The sequence below is a fragment of the Crocodylus siamensis genome, chromosome 15 (genome assembly GCF_052110815.1).
Source record: "Crocodylus siamensis isolate JL-2025a chromosome 15, ASM5211081v1, whole genome shotgun sequence".
NCBI classification, from domain to species: Eukaryota; Metazoa; Chordata; order Crocodylia; family Crocodylidae; genus Crocodylus; species Crocodylus siamensis.
The window spans coordinates 15,805,965-15,822,958 of record NC_143409.1 but is presented as its reverse complement, the minus strand read 5'-3'; the positions used below and the strand labels follow the sequence as shown (position 1 = coordinate 15,822,958).

The window sequence follows — 16,994 nt, the reverse complement described above, 5'->3', positions numbered from 1 at the left end:
AAGGTTTTAACTTTTAACAAGCTATTAGAAGTTCACAATAAATTGAAGCCTTATAGTACACTGGCCAGTGTCCAAGTTAAACACTGCTTGCTATCTTAGCTACTGTGGCGACTCTCGTTTCTAGGGTCCAAAAATAGTTTCCTGCAACATATGGGGAATCCAAAAGTAATAATTAACAGGTCTGAGCCAAAGATCACATGTATATAACCAGTATACATAAAGATTGCACAACTCGTGTTAAAACAGAAACTTTTTCTTGTAAGCTCAGACCTAATCAAGAAGCTAAACTTGGTTAAGATGTTCTAGATTTTAAATGGTGGAGTTCTTCTACAGCTCTAGCAATGCATGTTAAGGCTAGGTCTTCACTACAAAAGTAGGTGCATGTTTACATCAAAACAGCAATGCCTAGTTAAAAACCTTTTGTTGTTCGTTGTTTCTGTTTTTTCCTAAAAAACACACACAAGTAGTTTCTCTCAATGCAACTAGTACCAGAGACCAGGAATTAGACTGAGTTAATGGCTCTGAGCAGCCCTGAATATATACTTTTTGCCTGTAACTCAGGCTCTTTTTTATCTCAGGAGATCAAAGCAAGTGGGTATGGCTTTTTAGCTAGCAGTAAACCCAAGTTCAGGAAGGGAACTGTACAATTACAGTCACAATGACCTGTTCAAAATATTTCAGAAAACATTCTATCCATTTATATCTTTATTACCATGACTTGTAATTCCCAAGATTACTGCCACTGAAAAGTTAGTTTTTAAACTGTCTTTCTAGTCTTTCATGCACATGCTAAGGTTGTCAGTCCGTTTCACTGTTCTATCGATGGTGGACACCATCTCCCAGGTTCTGCACAAAAGCATCGTTAGTAACAAAACTAATGAATCAAGAGTGCAATCAAAAAAACCCAAACAAACCAGAAGCATATGGAAAGAGAGGGAATGGGGAAGAAAGTGCTACGATATGTGCAAAAAAGCTACGCAACAACCCTTATCAAGGAGTTGCTGTATGCAAGTACTATTGCAAGATGTAATATTCAGAAGGCGCTTTTTTCAGAGAAGAAAAGTTTGAAGTTTGTTTCAGAAGATTTGAACTGATCAAGTCCCACAACTGACCAGTCCAAAACCTGCTTGCTAATATGCTGCAAATATAAATAAAATGGACTGTACCATTCAGTTTAAATATTTGGTACTTTGTCTGCTTAAACTGAATTTATGCAGACAACGTAAAGTAATTTGGGAGTGTTCTGTAAAAATATTTTATCCCTTCTGAGTTCCTAGATGACACTGCATACCTTGCACAGAGAAAACTTGCCAGGCACAGATGGATGCAGCATCTCATGGCAGTTCGCTAGTAAGTGAGGCTCAGTAGTTCTTAAAAGGACAGTTACATGAAAGACACATCTTAGCCTGCTAGCATGCTAAGATTTTCCCAAAAAAACAAATGTAGCCTTGCAAAATGAGTTAGTTTAAATAATTAATAATATATTTAAAAGATAGTAAATACTATATATTCTCACCTTGATGACCAAATGCATATTTATAAGGTTATAAGAAATTCACTTCCAGGACAGTTAGGGGCTTGAATTTAAACAAAGGAAAAAAAAAAATAACTGAGATGAAGGATGCTTTAAGTATTTCCCTCTGATTTCAAGTATTTTACCTAGCTTAAGTAAAACTCTACCTACTATACTTGCATCTATCATTAATGACTCCATCTGGCTTCCACCTATGTGGAAGATCCCTTATTTGCAAACTATTTCATTGAACTGCTGCAGAAATGCTTTTTGCAGTGCTGAGATACTCTTACAAACCTGCAAGCACTTGTTTCAGCTAGCTGCCTTTGCCTCAATTTCTTTATTTGGCTAGATTCTGCTGTTTGATATGACCACTGTTTGCCTTTGCCCCTTCTGGTCTTTAGCCAGCATACACTGCTAATAACAAGAGGAAGTCTTTGAGATAAAAGCCTTTACTTTGGCTTTGTGTGTCACTGCCCCTGCTACTACTGTTTGTAGAGATGGATGAAGGAAAGGCAGCGTTAAACCACAATGGGTGCTAACAGATGTGGGGGGAAAAAAATGAAAAAAAAAATTATTATTTTTTTTTTTTTAAAATATACCAAAGCAGCAACACATTGGTTTGACACAGCTCTGCAGTGTCTCTATAGATCAGCTGCTTCAGCAGGTCTTTTTTGTTACTTTTAGCTAAAGCGGATTCAATCAGCTACTGGATAAAAGTGACAAAAAGTCCCACTTAAGTGCCCAATCGATACAGACGTTGGGAAAGCCAGACGCAACTAGTATGATGCCTCTTTTGGGCATGAACTGGGATCAGTGCTGGAACATGCCAAGTTTAAAGTAAAGTTTTCCGCCCCCACATCTGCAAGCAGCCTGTTACGCCAAATAAGTTCTAGGCTGTGTTTGCATCTTACTACGATTGTATGAAGCCAACCCAAAGTTGGGCCAGAGAGTTTGTTTTATGTAGAGAAATTCTAGAAATCAGGGAGTTCAAAGGTGATCTTTATTTAATATTCCTCTCCAATCCTTTAAAAACTTCCCCTGTATGCTATTAATTCCAAAATGTGTGCTCTTTTATGCCAGAGAGCAGTTTCCTTATCTATTATATAAATCCACTCCATTTACAAAGTCCTGTATTTCAACTACCAGATACACAAAACCACCTGAAACTGGGGGCAAAAAAGGGAAGGCAGCTATTAGCTTGATTACCAGCTGCCAGGGTCATCAGGGCTGGCAGTTAAGAAAAACCATGTCTTTTGTTAGCTGAATAAGTAAGGGTGCACCGATATATTGGTTGCCTATCAGATCAGCACCAATAAAAGGGAAATTACATTATCAGCTATTGGCTTTTGGGGGGCTGTTGTAGCCAGTAATGCCGACCAATAATGATGCTTTCTGGCCAGGGCCCTGGACACCTGGGCTCTCTTCCCCCTCCACGGCGCTGAGGCCCTCAGGTTCCTCAGGAAAGGCAGGTTTCCCCTTGCAGGCAGACAGCATTCCAGCCTGCAGGGGGTCCTGCTTGGGGCTGCTGGGAGCAGGATGCCTACATGCACATGGCCAGGAATATAGTCAGGCAGCATGGAGAGCAGCTCTCTGCAGGGACGTCTATGGAGGGGAAGGGGCATGACCCTCTGAGGAAGGGAGTAGGGTAGGGGTTGGAGGCAATGCCCAGTCAAGGGGGTGCATGGGATCTGGGACCAGGGCAGGGAGTAAGACAGTCATGGGCAGCTCATCCAGGGGATGCTGGGGAGGGGCCGGGGAGAGGACAAAGAGGAGGGCTGTGTGCACCACCCCAAAAGGAAGGCACAGGGGGGCATTTGTATGTAGGGCACATACGAATTGCCTGCTGTGGGCCTCCTACTGCCACATGGGCACAGGATGCGTGGCCAACCTGGGGCTCCCAGGTCAAAAAGGCTGCAGGGTGGAGAGCCCCGAGCCTACAGCAGGAAGCCCGTCTACCCTCACCCCTCTTGGCTGTGCTCTGGCCATGGTGGAGGAGGAGGAGTGGGGAACAGGGAAAAGAGGTGGGCATGTGTCATCTTATTTTCAGCCCAGCCTGGTCCTGCACCTTCTGGGGCCGGGTCTATTCAGCCTGTCCCACAGGGCATGGAGGATTGCCTTGCCCTTGGCAGCAGCAGCTCCATAAGGGAAAGGGGCCCTTCCTCCTGCTGGAGTCCAGCTCCCAGGACCTGGGGCCTGGCTGCAGGGAAGGAATGACCCATTTTCTCTAGGCCTAGAATAGCCCCATCACCCTGTCCTGGGCAAAGGGAGAAGTGGGGAGCCTGGCCCAGAGACCACCCAGCCCTGGGCAGCCAGGAAGGTTCACACCTTCCTTCTTAGCCCTGCTGAGAAGGCTCAGGCCTCTTCCCCCTAGCACTTTTACACATGCTCCAAGGACAGGGGGGCTGTGCTTTAATTAAAGCTATTCTCAGCCACTCTAATTAGAGTGCCACAGCATCTCATGTATCAGCATCCCTGGTGTTTAAAAGTGGTGGCAGCAGCATTTGAACTAAAGCTCAGTCAAGAAGCTTTAGTTCAAGTGCCCCTGCCCCCATTTTTAAAGTACCAGGACACTGATGCATGTGATGCAGGAGGCTTCTGCAGCATCCCCTCCTCCCGAAAAAGGCTTATTTATGTCAGTTGTTTAAAGTGCCTAGCATTAGTACTAAATATCAGTTATCAGATTGGCATAAGCCAACACACCGTTAACAATCAGCTATCGGTATCAGCAAAAAGAACTTTATTCACAGGAGTGCACCAATCATTTTTTTTATCTGGGTATATTTAAAACACACAAAACACAGAGCTCAGCCCCATGTCCTCAGCCCTTCAGTTTTTCAGAAGGGAAGTGCATCTTAATTAGACAAGACTAAATGCAAGCCTTTACTCTTACCTTCTACATCATGTAGAAGCTCCTCATCGTTAACTTGGACCCCTTGCATTTATCTGTCTAGTCTCCATCCTCACTCCAGCAGAATTCCTCCTAAAAGCTGCTTGAATCTTCCCATCACTTTATGTCCCTCCAGCCATCCATCATCTACATTCACATCCCTTCTTTAATAAATAAAATTAAATATACAAAATTTAGTAATAGGATTGGTCAGAGACTAGCACTTTTTTGCATCGTGGAACAGGATGAAGTTGTCATGCACCTGAGAGTTTGGTCAGGGAAGGGCTTCTTGCTACTACTGTAAGTACCAACTTCTCAGTGATGTTAGAGGAGGGGCTCCATCTGACATGTGCCAGATAAACATGGGTTATTTGTGAATTCAACAGTTGTGTTTTAGTGAAATACAGTTCCCTCCCTCCCCACCCACGCACCCCCAAGCATGTAAATACAGATGCAAGCCAAGTTTCCCCATCATTCATTTTTTCAGTAATATGAAAAAGAAGTCTATAGGCTCTTCACTAATATGAAGTGGCCACAGATTTGAACTATATTTCCAAAATGAGTAGAGGCAGGAATCTCATAACAGCTGCATTAGAAAAGGATGGATACTCATACAAGTCTCATCTTTCAAGCTGACAAGTGCCTTCAACTCTTTCTGCCTCCACTGGCAAGTAAAGTTACAACAGATCATGAATAAACACCCCCACCCCAAAATCAAGTACACTCTGCTGCAGCAGTTTCCTTCCCCCTCTTAAAAGCTCTTTACAGAGTTCTTGCTCCTTTTTTAAAAGTAAGGAGAAGTTATCTTCCATGTTGCTGGGTTTTTGGTTGTAGCCATGTTGGTGTACGGGCATAGGTAGGCAAGAGCTTTAAAAGAAATCTTTCCAGAACCACCCATTCTAGCCTTCAAGCAAGCACCAAACCTCGCTAACCTCATGACCGGAAGCAAACTCCCTATGACCCAAACCATACCCAGTGGATCCAGATCGTGCCAGGACAAGGAGATGAGTTGGCAGGTTTTGCATTTCACCACCCCCACTATAACTACACTCCACAACAGAACCATTACCACTCCTGGATCTTACACCTGCACTTCCAGAAATGTAATCTCTCATCTAGTCCAAGTGCCCTGAAGGAAAATATATGTTAGAGAAACCAAACAGCAACCGTGCACCAGAATGAATGCACACTGGAAATCTATCAAAAAACAGGAATACCAGACTACGTTTGGGGGCACACTTCTCAAAGGACAATCACATCTTCTCCGATCTCTCAGTTCTAATCCTCAAAGCGAACTTACAATCACTTCATAAATCCACTGGATACAAAATAAAGCAGACTCAATATAGGCATTGGTTTTATGAAGCATTACAACCTGCCTAACATCTGATTCACCAGGTACCTGCCCAACCTGACCTCTTACATTCTTCTTTTCCCCCACCTTTTCTCCCTTCCCCCACTTTTCTGCCCTTTGCCTCCCTGATTTCCTACTACTTCCTTCTTCACCGAAAGCCTCTTTCTTACTCTGTATTATTTCCCCTGTAATATTTCCATTTGGCCTTTCTTTGGCCTCCTCTCTTCCCCTTCTCTCCCCTGATTCACCTTTTGCTTCTTCTTTTTACCTATTTGTATTTTCACTACATCCTGTCACACTCTGAAGTTCTCCCAGTTCTGTTTTCTTGATCTCTTACTATCTTCCTTTTCACTGACAGCCTCTTTTCACTGCTCAACCTTTTTCTCTTTCTTTTCCCCTGCTCTCTTCCCCTTCCTCCTTCCCCCTCAGCTTTGCCTTTTGTCTTTGTAATTTCTGCCAATTTACATTTTCACTCCCATCCTACTTTTAGCTTCTCTCATTTCTTGGAATCTCAGACCAGCACAGACTCCCCATGCCTGATGAAGGGCAACTGCACCCAAAAGCTTGCCAAGATCTTTTTTACCCAACTACTCAGTTGGTCTAATAAAAGATGTCGCACCTACTCAACGAAGCTTGCCTGCCTGGGAAAAGAAGAGTCACTTGTAGGAGCTTGAAATAATACCTTTCTGAATTCCCTTATACGTCAGATTACTTTTGAATACAGTGTGGCTCTGGACTAAGGTAATTTAACTAATCCAGAATGGGAGGGGTAGCTGCTATGCTCCTGTACCGATACGGAAGAGTCAAACGGAGTTAAAGTTGCAGTGGTTTTGGTACACTTATTATGTGCTGAAACATGCAGATGCAAGACCTACATAGCCGTCACTAATCAGCCAGCATTTCTTTGTAACCACAAGCTAAGCCTCGGGCATACGCTCGTTTGGCACTCTACAGTATTTGAAGGGCTATTCAACACCCAGAAAGAAAATAGACCCATTTTTTGGGCCTAAGAAACCAAACCTACTATGAACACATGTTTGGTCATTTCAACATGCAAAATGAGCCAGTTTGATTAATGACCTCTTTGAATTTCTGCACACCTGGAGACTGATTAAATCTTTCCTTAAGGGTGTGGGGCAAGTGAGGGAGTTATTCATTAATGTACTGTTGGCTTGGGGGGTGGGGGGGGAGTTTCCTTTGTCCACCCATTTATAAGTAAGTGCCACATAATTTTGTGATGACTACATTCTTTGCGAGTTTCACCTGAAGTCATTTTATAAGCTAGGTTTCTGATATTCTGTTCATGCATAACTTGTTACACAGTTTAAAGAGGGGGGGAAATGCTATTTTAAAGACTTCCCCGAACCAGCAACTCCAAACTGAGCGAGAGAGAGATTAGACTTCATGCAGCAAGTGACAACATTTCCTCAAAATTATGTACATTTGTCAAAAACAAAACAAAAACCACACTTTGAAAGAACTGTAGAACAGAAAGAAACCTAAGGGGGGGAGGCTGTTAACAATTTGTTTTCTATGGTGGACTGATGCAGCCATGAAAAAAAAAAGTTAAGGAAATGCAGATATATCACAAAAGCCTTTTGCCTCATTTGTTTCTACAGCTTCCTCCCTCTGAAAAAGCCCCTTTAAAGTGTTAGTGTGTTCACAAAACCAGATGCCGACAGCCAGCCCATAAGTTTCTTGTGGTTTTAAGGCCCCCCCAAGAAAAGTTCATGATCTGTGTATCCTTAGTTCTCTGAGGCTCCACATAACATTACTAATCATGTTTTACTTGAGCACGTGCAGAAAGTGGCGGTGGTGTGGTTGTAGACTAAAAACCACCTTTGAGGTGTTCAAAAGTAAGCCACTATTTTCTCAGTACGGATGCACATTTCGCCACTTATAAAACTGCACACCGTGGCACAAGCACATACAAATGCCCACAAGTAATAAGCAACTGTAAATTTAGCTGAGCACTTACCATGTTACCATGGATTGTTGTATGTCAAAGCATGCCGTTTTATATTTAAAATAAATAAAGCCATTAGTCCATACAGCTGCTGCCCAAAGCCACATACTGTCAGGTCACTCCAGTCTAAGTGCTGCAATCAGTCTCTCCTACCCTACGAGCTAGCCACTTTATGCTGATGTTCTGTTGAACAAGTATCCTGAAAGGTCATATGTCGGTTCTCTAAAGAGAACATCACCTTCCCCATGTATTTCTCGCTGTTTAATCCATTGCATGACACTAAAGGAAGAATTTTACTTCAAGTTGCTCAGTAAGGCTCCAGGGGCACACTTCAGGACCATTCAGAAAACTTTACATCCAGTGCTGTAATCGTGTCGGAAACAAACCCATGACCTTTTTATGACGGCAGGATCAACTAAGATGACCAACTCATGCAGTTCAGGCTGCTGAACTGAATGACTGTGTGTACCCAAAGTAATTAAACGTGAAAATCAAATTCAGTTTTGTTTTGATTATCATTAACCAGTGAATAAAAGCAATGCTGGTTTTAAGCCACTCTAGGCAATAGAAGTTTAGTTTAAAATTTTCATGGTCTTCTGCGATGGTGCAATCCTGATAGAAGTGTTTGAAATGAGGTTTGAGAAGTATCAAAACTTGTCGCTGAAGTCAAAGAGAGGAATCTATACAAGGTGACACCTGACATACATACTTATTGAAAAAAGGTTTCCTAGAACACCAGTTTTAAGGATTCTGTGCTCTCTCCCATGGAAATAACTTGAATTACTGTGCTCTTTGTGTAGCTGTATGAAAGTCAGCTATATTAGACTGCTCAAAAACAAAACAAAAACAAACAAACAAACCTAAGACTACAAAATATAACTGAATGCAATACCAACGGCACTATTTAACATGGTGTAGGAATGCACTTCTTAGATTTTAGAAAAGAAGATCATTTATCCAAAATTCTAGGATTATATCATATAATCCCTTGTAGCTACCATACCAAGATCTCTAGAAATGCCAGAAATGGAACACACTATAGGAGACAGTGTATAGACTGTATTATATTATTACAAAAGGCATTCTAAGTGTGAATCTTAAATTTTTTATCCTATGTATCTATATACCAAATACAGGATGATGCAATTCTAATCCTATATAACATTAGAATTGTATAACCCCATATTTGTACAATATAATCCTATTGTTTATCCTACATATACAATAACACATGTATGTGTATGTGCAGAACAAGCAGATGCCAAAGAAGGTATGGGAAAACACTAAAACTTTATTTGTTGGAACTTTTATAGTAGCTATCAAAAGTGGGAAGAAGATCCAACCCCAATATGGAGGAAGTAACATCCCATTCCCCATTATCAAGATATTTACAGCTTCTGATGAACAAGGGAACAGGGAGTAGCTGATGCAAATGCATTTTTATGGTTCTGAAACTAGCATCTTAAAACAACAGTAATAACAATAAAAACCCTCAGCAATTCCTACATATTAGCTATTCACCGGTTCACTTACGACATACACAACTAATTTCAGTGATACAAAATGGGTGTGGTGCAACTTGTAGGTAGTACTAGAATGACTGCCAGAAAGTATTGGGAAAAAAAACAAAACAAAGAAAAACAAAAGCTGTGCTTCAAGTGATCAAATTACACCAATACCATACTCTTGGAGAACACTCGTGACCAGGGAGATCACTTCTAACACAAGTTACTCCAAAGACATATGCTTGAGAGAAGGGTGGAGCTTACCCAGAAAGTTTAAAGAGGTTTTACCATCCTCACGTTATAAACATGTCCCAATAACTAGCTTCTAAAAGAAGAAGTAAAAATTATTCCAAGCTAGTTCTTAAAAAGGATTTTAATGGATTATGCTGATTAAGTAACTGAGTACAGCAGGCTTGTTTTTCTTCAACCAAGTGACATGGTAAAGACAAGATTTCAGTCAAGAATGAAATTAAATGGGAATGTAATTCTGATAAAAAGACAGCAGCCATTAATAACTGGCAAAAGAGCCAACAGCAAAGTGGGCTATAATTTTCTAGTCAAATTAATCTCCCTTCTGATTTACTAAAATTGCTATAGTTTAGCTGTCTGTAATTTATCTGCTATGCTGGTTACAAACCTTCTCTGACGTATGAAAGTGGCTCCAAAAATTTGGCAAGACATTTGGCAAAAGGAAACTGAACTAAGAGGGGATCGGAAAGAACCAGTATTGTTGTACCCTGTATACAAGTGACATTTCAAAATTCAGGGGTACGTAAAAAACAAAAACAAGTTCCGTTTAGGGGAAAATTCCAAGTTTACCATAAAAAGGAAAATAACCTCTTTATCAAAAGCTCTTGACTTATGTCAAAAAGTCAGATTTCTTCAGTGCTGGCATATGGATGGAGAGAACCAGAAGATCTTTACTGTCTGGCAATATAAATGGGAGTAGCATTGTTCCGAGGCTGTGTAACGGGCTGAGAAGACATACATAAATAAACTGTTCGGCAGATTTTCTGATAAAGTCTTTCAACAATTCAAATACAAATCTTATCATAAAGTGTTTGACACTATTTGTATATAAAAAGCTTGTTGAAAATGGAAAACGCTAGAGCTGTTTATACTGTGCAGTGAGAACAAGCATCTGAGTATTTCATAACCCACTAGCAAGGGACATAAAATGGTACTCAAAAGCAATTCATAAACAGAGTATACTCCCTTCATACATTTCACAGTATACAGATAAATCGACTGATGCGTTACGCTTGGAAGATATACTCCAGAATCAAATATTTTGGGGGAAAAAAAAAAAAAAAAAGAGAACCTTCATTTATGTGTGGGATTTTAAAATCACTTCACAAATCCTTCCTTGGGAATGCAGGGACCGTACAAATCGATTCGATTATTAAAACATCTCTCAGTCACCATATCACACTAGCACTGGCTGAAAACCATGAAGAATAGTAGGGAATCGATTCTGATTTATCCATCATTCACTCCAATAATCAGATCAATAACTGCGCAGGGGCCCATGAGGTCACTTTATAATTTTGTTTAATTTATTTTCTATTGAGTGAAACTGGACACAGAATTCAACTCAGAGATTTAACTAAGACATTTAATTAAATATCATGATCACAGTAAGCAATAGTATGCCTATTACCTCTCCCCCAAGCATTACACAGTCTGCAACTGCCTGAAACACAGAAGTAGAAATAACATCACAGAATAATGATGGGAGGGTGAAAGGGGGAAAAGGGTCATGGTTTTGTGCACAAGGGTTTAAAAACAACATAACCAAACCAAGTGATTGTAAATAAGTATCTTGTCCATAAATCTACTTAAAATAAGATTGGTAAAATACTTAATCTTTTTTTTTCTTCCCTGGACTATTTATGAAAGTTAAATAAGAAGAATCATTCTGTGCAGCCACTGACCCAAGTCAACAAAAGGCAAAGACCAATTAAAATCCATCTACCCCATGACAAAACACAAGATCAAAATGCCTTCTATCATGCCCAGTTATTTCTGATGCAAATAAAACCAAAAATAGACTGAGCTTACCATCCTACCCATAGAAAGTGTCACTTGAACCTATAAATCTGAGAATTATCAGTGAACAGCATTTAGGTGCTGGATGGATGTGGATTAATAAACTGGAAGCAAATTTATCCAAGCTGGAATCCTCAGTTTATGAGCACAAAATAATTACAGGGGCCCTAGCAATCACTGTTACAATTAAAGATACAAATGGACTTCTATTATAAAACTCATTTTAAAGGGTTATAAATTACCTGCAAACATCTGCCCTGGCCTGAAGGACAGTTGCTGTTTTAAAATCTATAATTGGGCAAAAATCCTCACCAGTATTTCAGATTATTTTGCTTACCATCAACTAGAAGATAGAATTTTCACTCCCAATGCCTGCTAAAAGTGCGCATGCATCTCAAATAGCTGACACTGATGTTTGAAGAAAGATTTGTGAACACATGCTGAAGTTATTTTTCATGCATTTTATTTTCCACTCGTTACTTATTCAAACATAAAATATTAAAATGCAACCTGTTTATATATATTAATTGTATACATATTGAGCCAGCAAACTGTACTGTGTAAATATGAAGAGGTAAAGAAATCCCAATTCCCATAACTTGATCAATACGGTTAAGAATACTGACCCACATATTGCTTGGTCATGGTTGGGTCATTATAGTTCCCGACAGCTGTAATTTATCTCACATCCAAGTCAAGTGTTAAGACCCATATTGGCCCATGTGACTGTGGCAACCCTGATCAAACTATGGACCTCATGACACTCTGCCGTCTATACAGATCTGACGGTGACATTGCAGAGATGCATTCCATTACCTCAAGAGCACTGGACTCGTTAACTAGCCTTAAAGTGGGCTTATAAATTGTTGCTCCAAGTTAGCCATATGGAGGAAGAAGGCCCATATTAGTCTAATAATTGAAGAATATGCCTAATATGCTTTTTTAATTAGTTTCTACTTTATTAAAATTAATTGTATAATTGCACTTTACAAGGGACTGCCAAACTAAGTTCGAGAGAAATTCAAATGTGTATTCAGTGCTCCCTTCTTGCTAACAGAGAGTTATTTAGCACAATGTTGTGATCTTTAGGTTCCATGTCTGCTACTCTTTTAGTTACATTTGACATTAGTCAAATACTTCATTCTTTGAACATCACCAATACTAGCAATCATGAGTAAGAGATGACTTCCAAACCTGGAGCACTTTGAGATGGTGAATTCTCAGAGCATCTCTGGTGACTTCTGTAGTGGTTCAGTAAGTCTGCAGCGCTTCTGATAGTTAAATACTTCGTATAGCCTAGCTACTACAGGAAATGACACATATTTTAGGACTTAGCTGAAGTTAGCCATAGAGTTCATTACAATATATGGCCACTTTACTGACCAATGGAAATTTAAAAAGGTAGAAATCAAGACGCAGGCTGACTCCATTGGAGTAATGTCTGACACCATCTCAGGTTCAAGGGGGATCTGATTCCCATACTGTACTATCACAGCTTTATATCAGTGACAAATGGGTTCCAAGTTTGTCAACAGTTAGATTGGCTCCCCCCACACAATGCAACTGTCCCTCTTGCAATGCTGGCTATCGACCTACATTGTGGTTGTAAACGTGACTTCAGTCAATTTAAGTGTCACTCTTCCACTTAGAAAATGCTGGCCAGAGCCATTTAAAAAATACCCTTTTAGTTTGTACTCAGATTCCCCACCCCCCAGTCATGGAGCTTAGATACGGTAGCATCTGATGCTTTTAACAAATATCACACGTTTGCCAGGGACTATTTCCTCCTCTCCAGTAGTAAATCAAAGTAGACACATACATATATACAGAGATGCATGCATCTCTGCTAGAATCAACATGTGTCAAAAAGATGCTACGCTGATTATAACATTTTCTTTAACTCCCCAAAGCTTTTCCAGTTTTAATGGAATCTATAAATGGAACATCGAGATATGAAAAGTTCATGTGCACAAACTAGGTCCTCTTTCAGTGAACAGCCAGATTACTTTTTGAAAGAAACTAAAAGAGTAAAACAGGGGGGTTTTTTGGCCGATAATCAAGTATACATTAAAGAAAGCCACAAGATGCATTTAGATCAGCAAGTTCCACTTGCCACAGGCAAGTAGGTTTTTCCCTCTTTTTAAACATGAAACAAGTTATGCTGGATCTCAAAAGGGCATCTGCACCCAAGGAGAATCCAGCGTTGTGCCTTGGGTGCTTTGGCTGCCCATGCAGAGCACCTCAGATGGGAACCAAGAGCCCGCACACCCAGCAGGAAGCTGCCTAAAATACAGCCGCTGGGAAATGCTAAACAAGTGGGTGCATCTGAAAGCTCTCTAAAGTTAAAGCACCTCCTACACAGCTAGAGAATAGTGTTACACTTCGTCCGGGATCTGCAACACAGGGGCCTACCACTCGTCTAAAGCGTGGAGTACGGCTCTCTCTGACTTCACCATCACCGCCTCTTTTAGTCTCAGCATCCAGTAAGTAGAGACTCATCCAAGAAAGGGCAGGTGTCAACTCCATGTTGAAACTAAAAGAGATTCAAACCCACATCCAAAGAGTGAGCCAATCATAGTGGGATAGGCAGCGCACTCCCTACTGAAGTTGTTCCACCATGGAGCAAAGAACTCATTCACCAGGCTAGGGAGAGCACAAGGAGGAGCACGAGCCTGTAGTCAAGTGGTTACCGTACCCACCTGGGACATTCTGTTTTCCAGTCCTTGTTCCCAGCACTCATTTCTATCATTTTACCCAGTCACCAATTAAGAAAAAAAAAAAAAGATTAGGATTCTCAAAATGCTCCTCAGTAACTTGGAAACTAAACTAAGCATGCTCACCAAACAAGTAAAATACCAACAGCAAAACCAGAGACCTGAGGGCAAGCTTCCCCATATCCATTTTTTCTGTCCCTGCAGCACACTTTGCACTGGACCCACACAGAAAACAGCCAAAGGCAAGCGGTAGTTTAGCCTGGTAGCTTCAATCCCTAAATCCTCCATGTCAAGAGGAAGACCAAATGAACAGCCACGTTAGTGACTGTTTGAGGTATGCACCTGCCTCTGTGCAAATCTGTGAAGTCACTTCCTTGTTTCACATGGGTCAGGTTGGTCTGACAGGCAGACTATCGACAGCCATAAGTCTCTTTCCTCTCCCACCCTACAGCTGAAAGAGTCTGGTTACACGGCTTGCAGGATGGAAGAGGAAAATGACCTGTGGCGGTCTATTCTCTGCCTGTTTCCTCTTCCATCCTGCAAGCCGTGTAACCAGACTCTTTCAGCTGTAGGGTGGGAGAGGAAAGAGACTTATGGCTGTCGATAGTCTGCCTGTCAGACCAACCTGACCCATGTGAAACAAGGAAGTGACTTCACAGATTTGCACAGAGGCAGGTGCATACCTCAGTCACTAGCACGGCCGTCTCTGGGAGCTCATCTTCAAAACACCCAGCAGAGTTACTGGTTCCTCGGTCAACACCAATTATGTCCAAACTTGGCCCCTAAGGTTTGATGGTTCCTTGGTCAACTACGTTCAGACTTGGACCCTAAGCCTTGCCCAAGATTTGTCGCTAGTCTCATTTTGGTCAACCAGTGCAACTGCACCAACGCAAACTTCATGCTTTGATTAAATGGCGACCGTTCCCAAATGAGCTCAACCCGAGACGAGCTCAACCACTACAAATCAAAGCTTTTCTTGAGCCATCAATGCAACTACTTCAGCCGCTGGCCACAGATGGTCAAGCCAGCCCAGACAAGGCCCGAGAAGCCTAGACTTCCACATCCTACAATCATTGCGAACAAAGCCCAAGCCGTTCCCCATACCATGTTTGTTGCAGGAGCCTCTGAATAGGCCATGAAAACACAGACACCGTAGCAGGCCGAAGGCAGGGCAGGGGGACACAGAGCCCCCGCCTCCACGCCCTCGGGGGTGGCGGCAGTTGTGTGTAGATGATGGGCGTGTACAGGGCCAGATGGGGATGACCCTGCCTTGGGCAGGCGATTGGACTGGGCGACCTCCAAAGGTGCCTTCCAGCCCAACCCCTCCACTTCCCCGCCCAGGGCAGCGGGGCGCTGGACCTGGCAACCTAAACGCTGCTGCAGAGACCCACGCGGCCACGTACCTGGTGCGCAGGGCCTGCCAGGCGGCGTCGATGTCGGCGTACAGGTTCTTCTCGGAGGGCTTGCCCGTGCTCACGCCGTAGCCCGAGTAGTCGTAGGAGAAGACGTTGCAGTTGATGCGGGAGCCCAGGCCGATGTAGAAGCTGCACATCTGGCCCAGGTCCACGGCGTTGCCGTGCGAGAAGAGCAGCGTGTAGCGGCCTGCAGGCGCGCAGCGCACAAACATGCAGCCCAGGCGGTTGTCGCGCGCCGTGCGGGAGAAGAAGACCTCGACGGCGTCCAGCTCCCGCTGCGAGTACTGCCAGTCCGCCCGCTCGCTCAGGTGCAGGCTGCAGGTGCCCGCGCCCAGCGGCGTCCCCGCCACCCCAGCCCCCGGCCCGGCCCCGGCCCCGGCCCCCGGCCCCGCCGCCCCGGGCCCGGGCCCGGCCTCCTGCTGCGGCTCGGGCGGCAGCACGGTGTAGGTGGGCTCGGGGGGCAGGAAGGCCAGCTTGGCGGCGATGCGGCTGGGGCAAGGCGGGCAGCAGAAAAGCCAGCAGAGCTCACCCAGGGAGAACCCGTTCATCCTGGGGCCTTGCTCGGGCATCGGGGACGCTGCGCGCGGCTACCCCCGCGCCCCGGGGGCCACGAGACCCGCCCGAGGCCGCGCAGGTGCCGCTGTCCCCGCCCCGCGCTCCCCGGGGGCTCAGCCGCGCCGGCCCAGGCGGGCGCGCGGGCCGCGGCAGGCAGCGGCCATGTCCCGGCTCCCTCCGCGCGCAGCTTCCGGGATAGGCCGCAGGTAGCGGCGCCCCGGCCCCGCCGCGCGCGCGCTGCCCCCTAGGCGGCGCCTAGAGGTGACCGAGCAACCGGAGCGGGGCGGGGCGGGGCACAGCGGAGGTGCGCGGCCCCTTTAAGAGCGGCCGCGTCACGTGGGCCACAAGCCCCGCCCCCCGCGCTTCACCTTTCGCGCATGTGCAGCAGGAGTAGCCAGCCTTCTCAGGCGCTGTTGGGCGGGGCTCTCGTGCTGCGCTGTGAGGGTCGGTGCTGCGCCGGCTCGGGGCGGCTCACACCTGAGTCGGGCAGAAAAGACCCCAGGATGGGCCAAGGACCCTCGCGTGCCCGCAGGGATCCCAGTGCCCGCACTGGAAAGCTGCCTCTGTGCCCGCAGAAATCCCAGTGCCTGCACTGGAAACCCGCCTCTGTGCCTGCAGAAATCCCAGTGCCCGCACTGGAAACCCACTGTGCTTCCACATGGGCTTTGTCTAAGTCAGGCAGATCCTTTCAGCATTGCATTTGTGAACTGCGGGATTTCCGAAATGTCCACACAGCTAAAGGTCTCAGCGTTTCATTTGTCCTCTGCATTGGCTTGACCCCAACCCAGCCCTTCATACCAGGGCCCTGAAGCTCTCAAGACAACTGCTCCAGCTCACTCGCACCACACTTATTGCTGAAATGGTTCATGTGCAAAGCATTATGCCTATGCCTAGGGAATGGCTGCATGGAAACCAGTGAGAGGGCTCATAGCTACAAGTCAGGGATGTGCAAGGGCCTGTAGGTTAGGGGCCCGACAGATTTGCCTGTGTGCAGCAGGCAGTGAATGTTGCTGTTGTATCCAAACTCTACGTT

General features: G+C 44.2%; 1 protein-coding gene across 1 annotated transcript in view; it reads right to left on the bottom strand.

The window, feature by feature from the left end:
- ABHD17C (abhydrolase domain containing 17C, depalmitoylase) overlaps positions 1-16,271 on the bottom strand; it is a 56,744-nt gene extending 40,473 nt beyond the window's left edge. Inside the window, exon 1 of the mRNA XM_090029214.1 lies at positions 15,395-16,271. Within this exon, the coding sequence (XP_089885340.1) occupies positions 15,395-15,975 (581 nt within the window). The 5' untranslated portion in view covers positions 15,976-16,271. The remainder of the gene's footprint in view (positions 1-15,394) is intronic.
- Between the last annotated feature and the right edge of the window lie 723 nt (positions 16,272-16,994).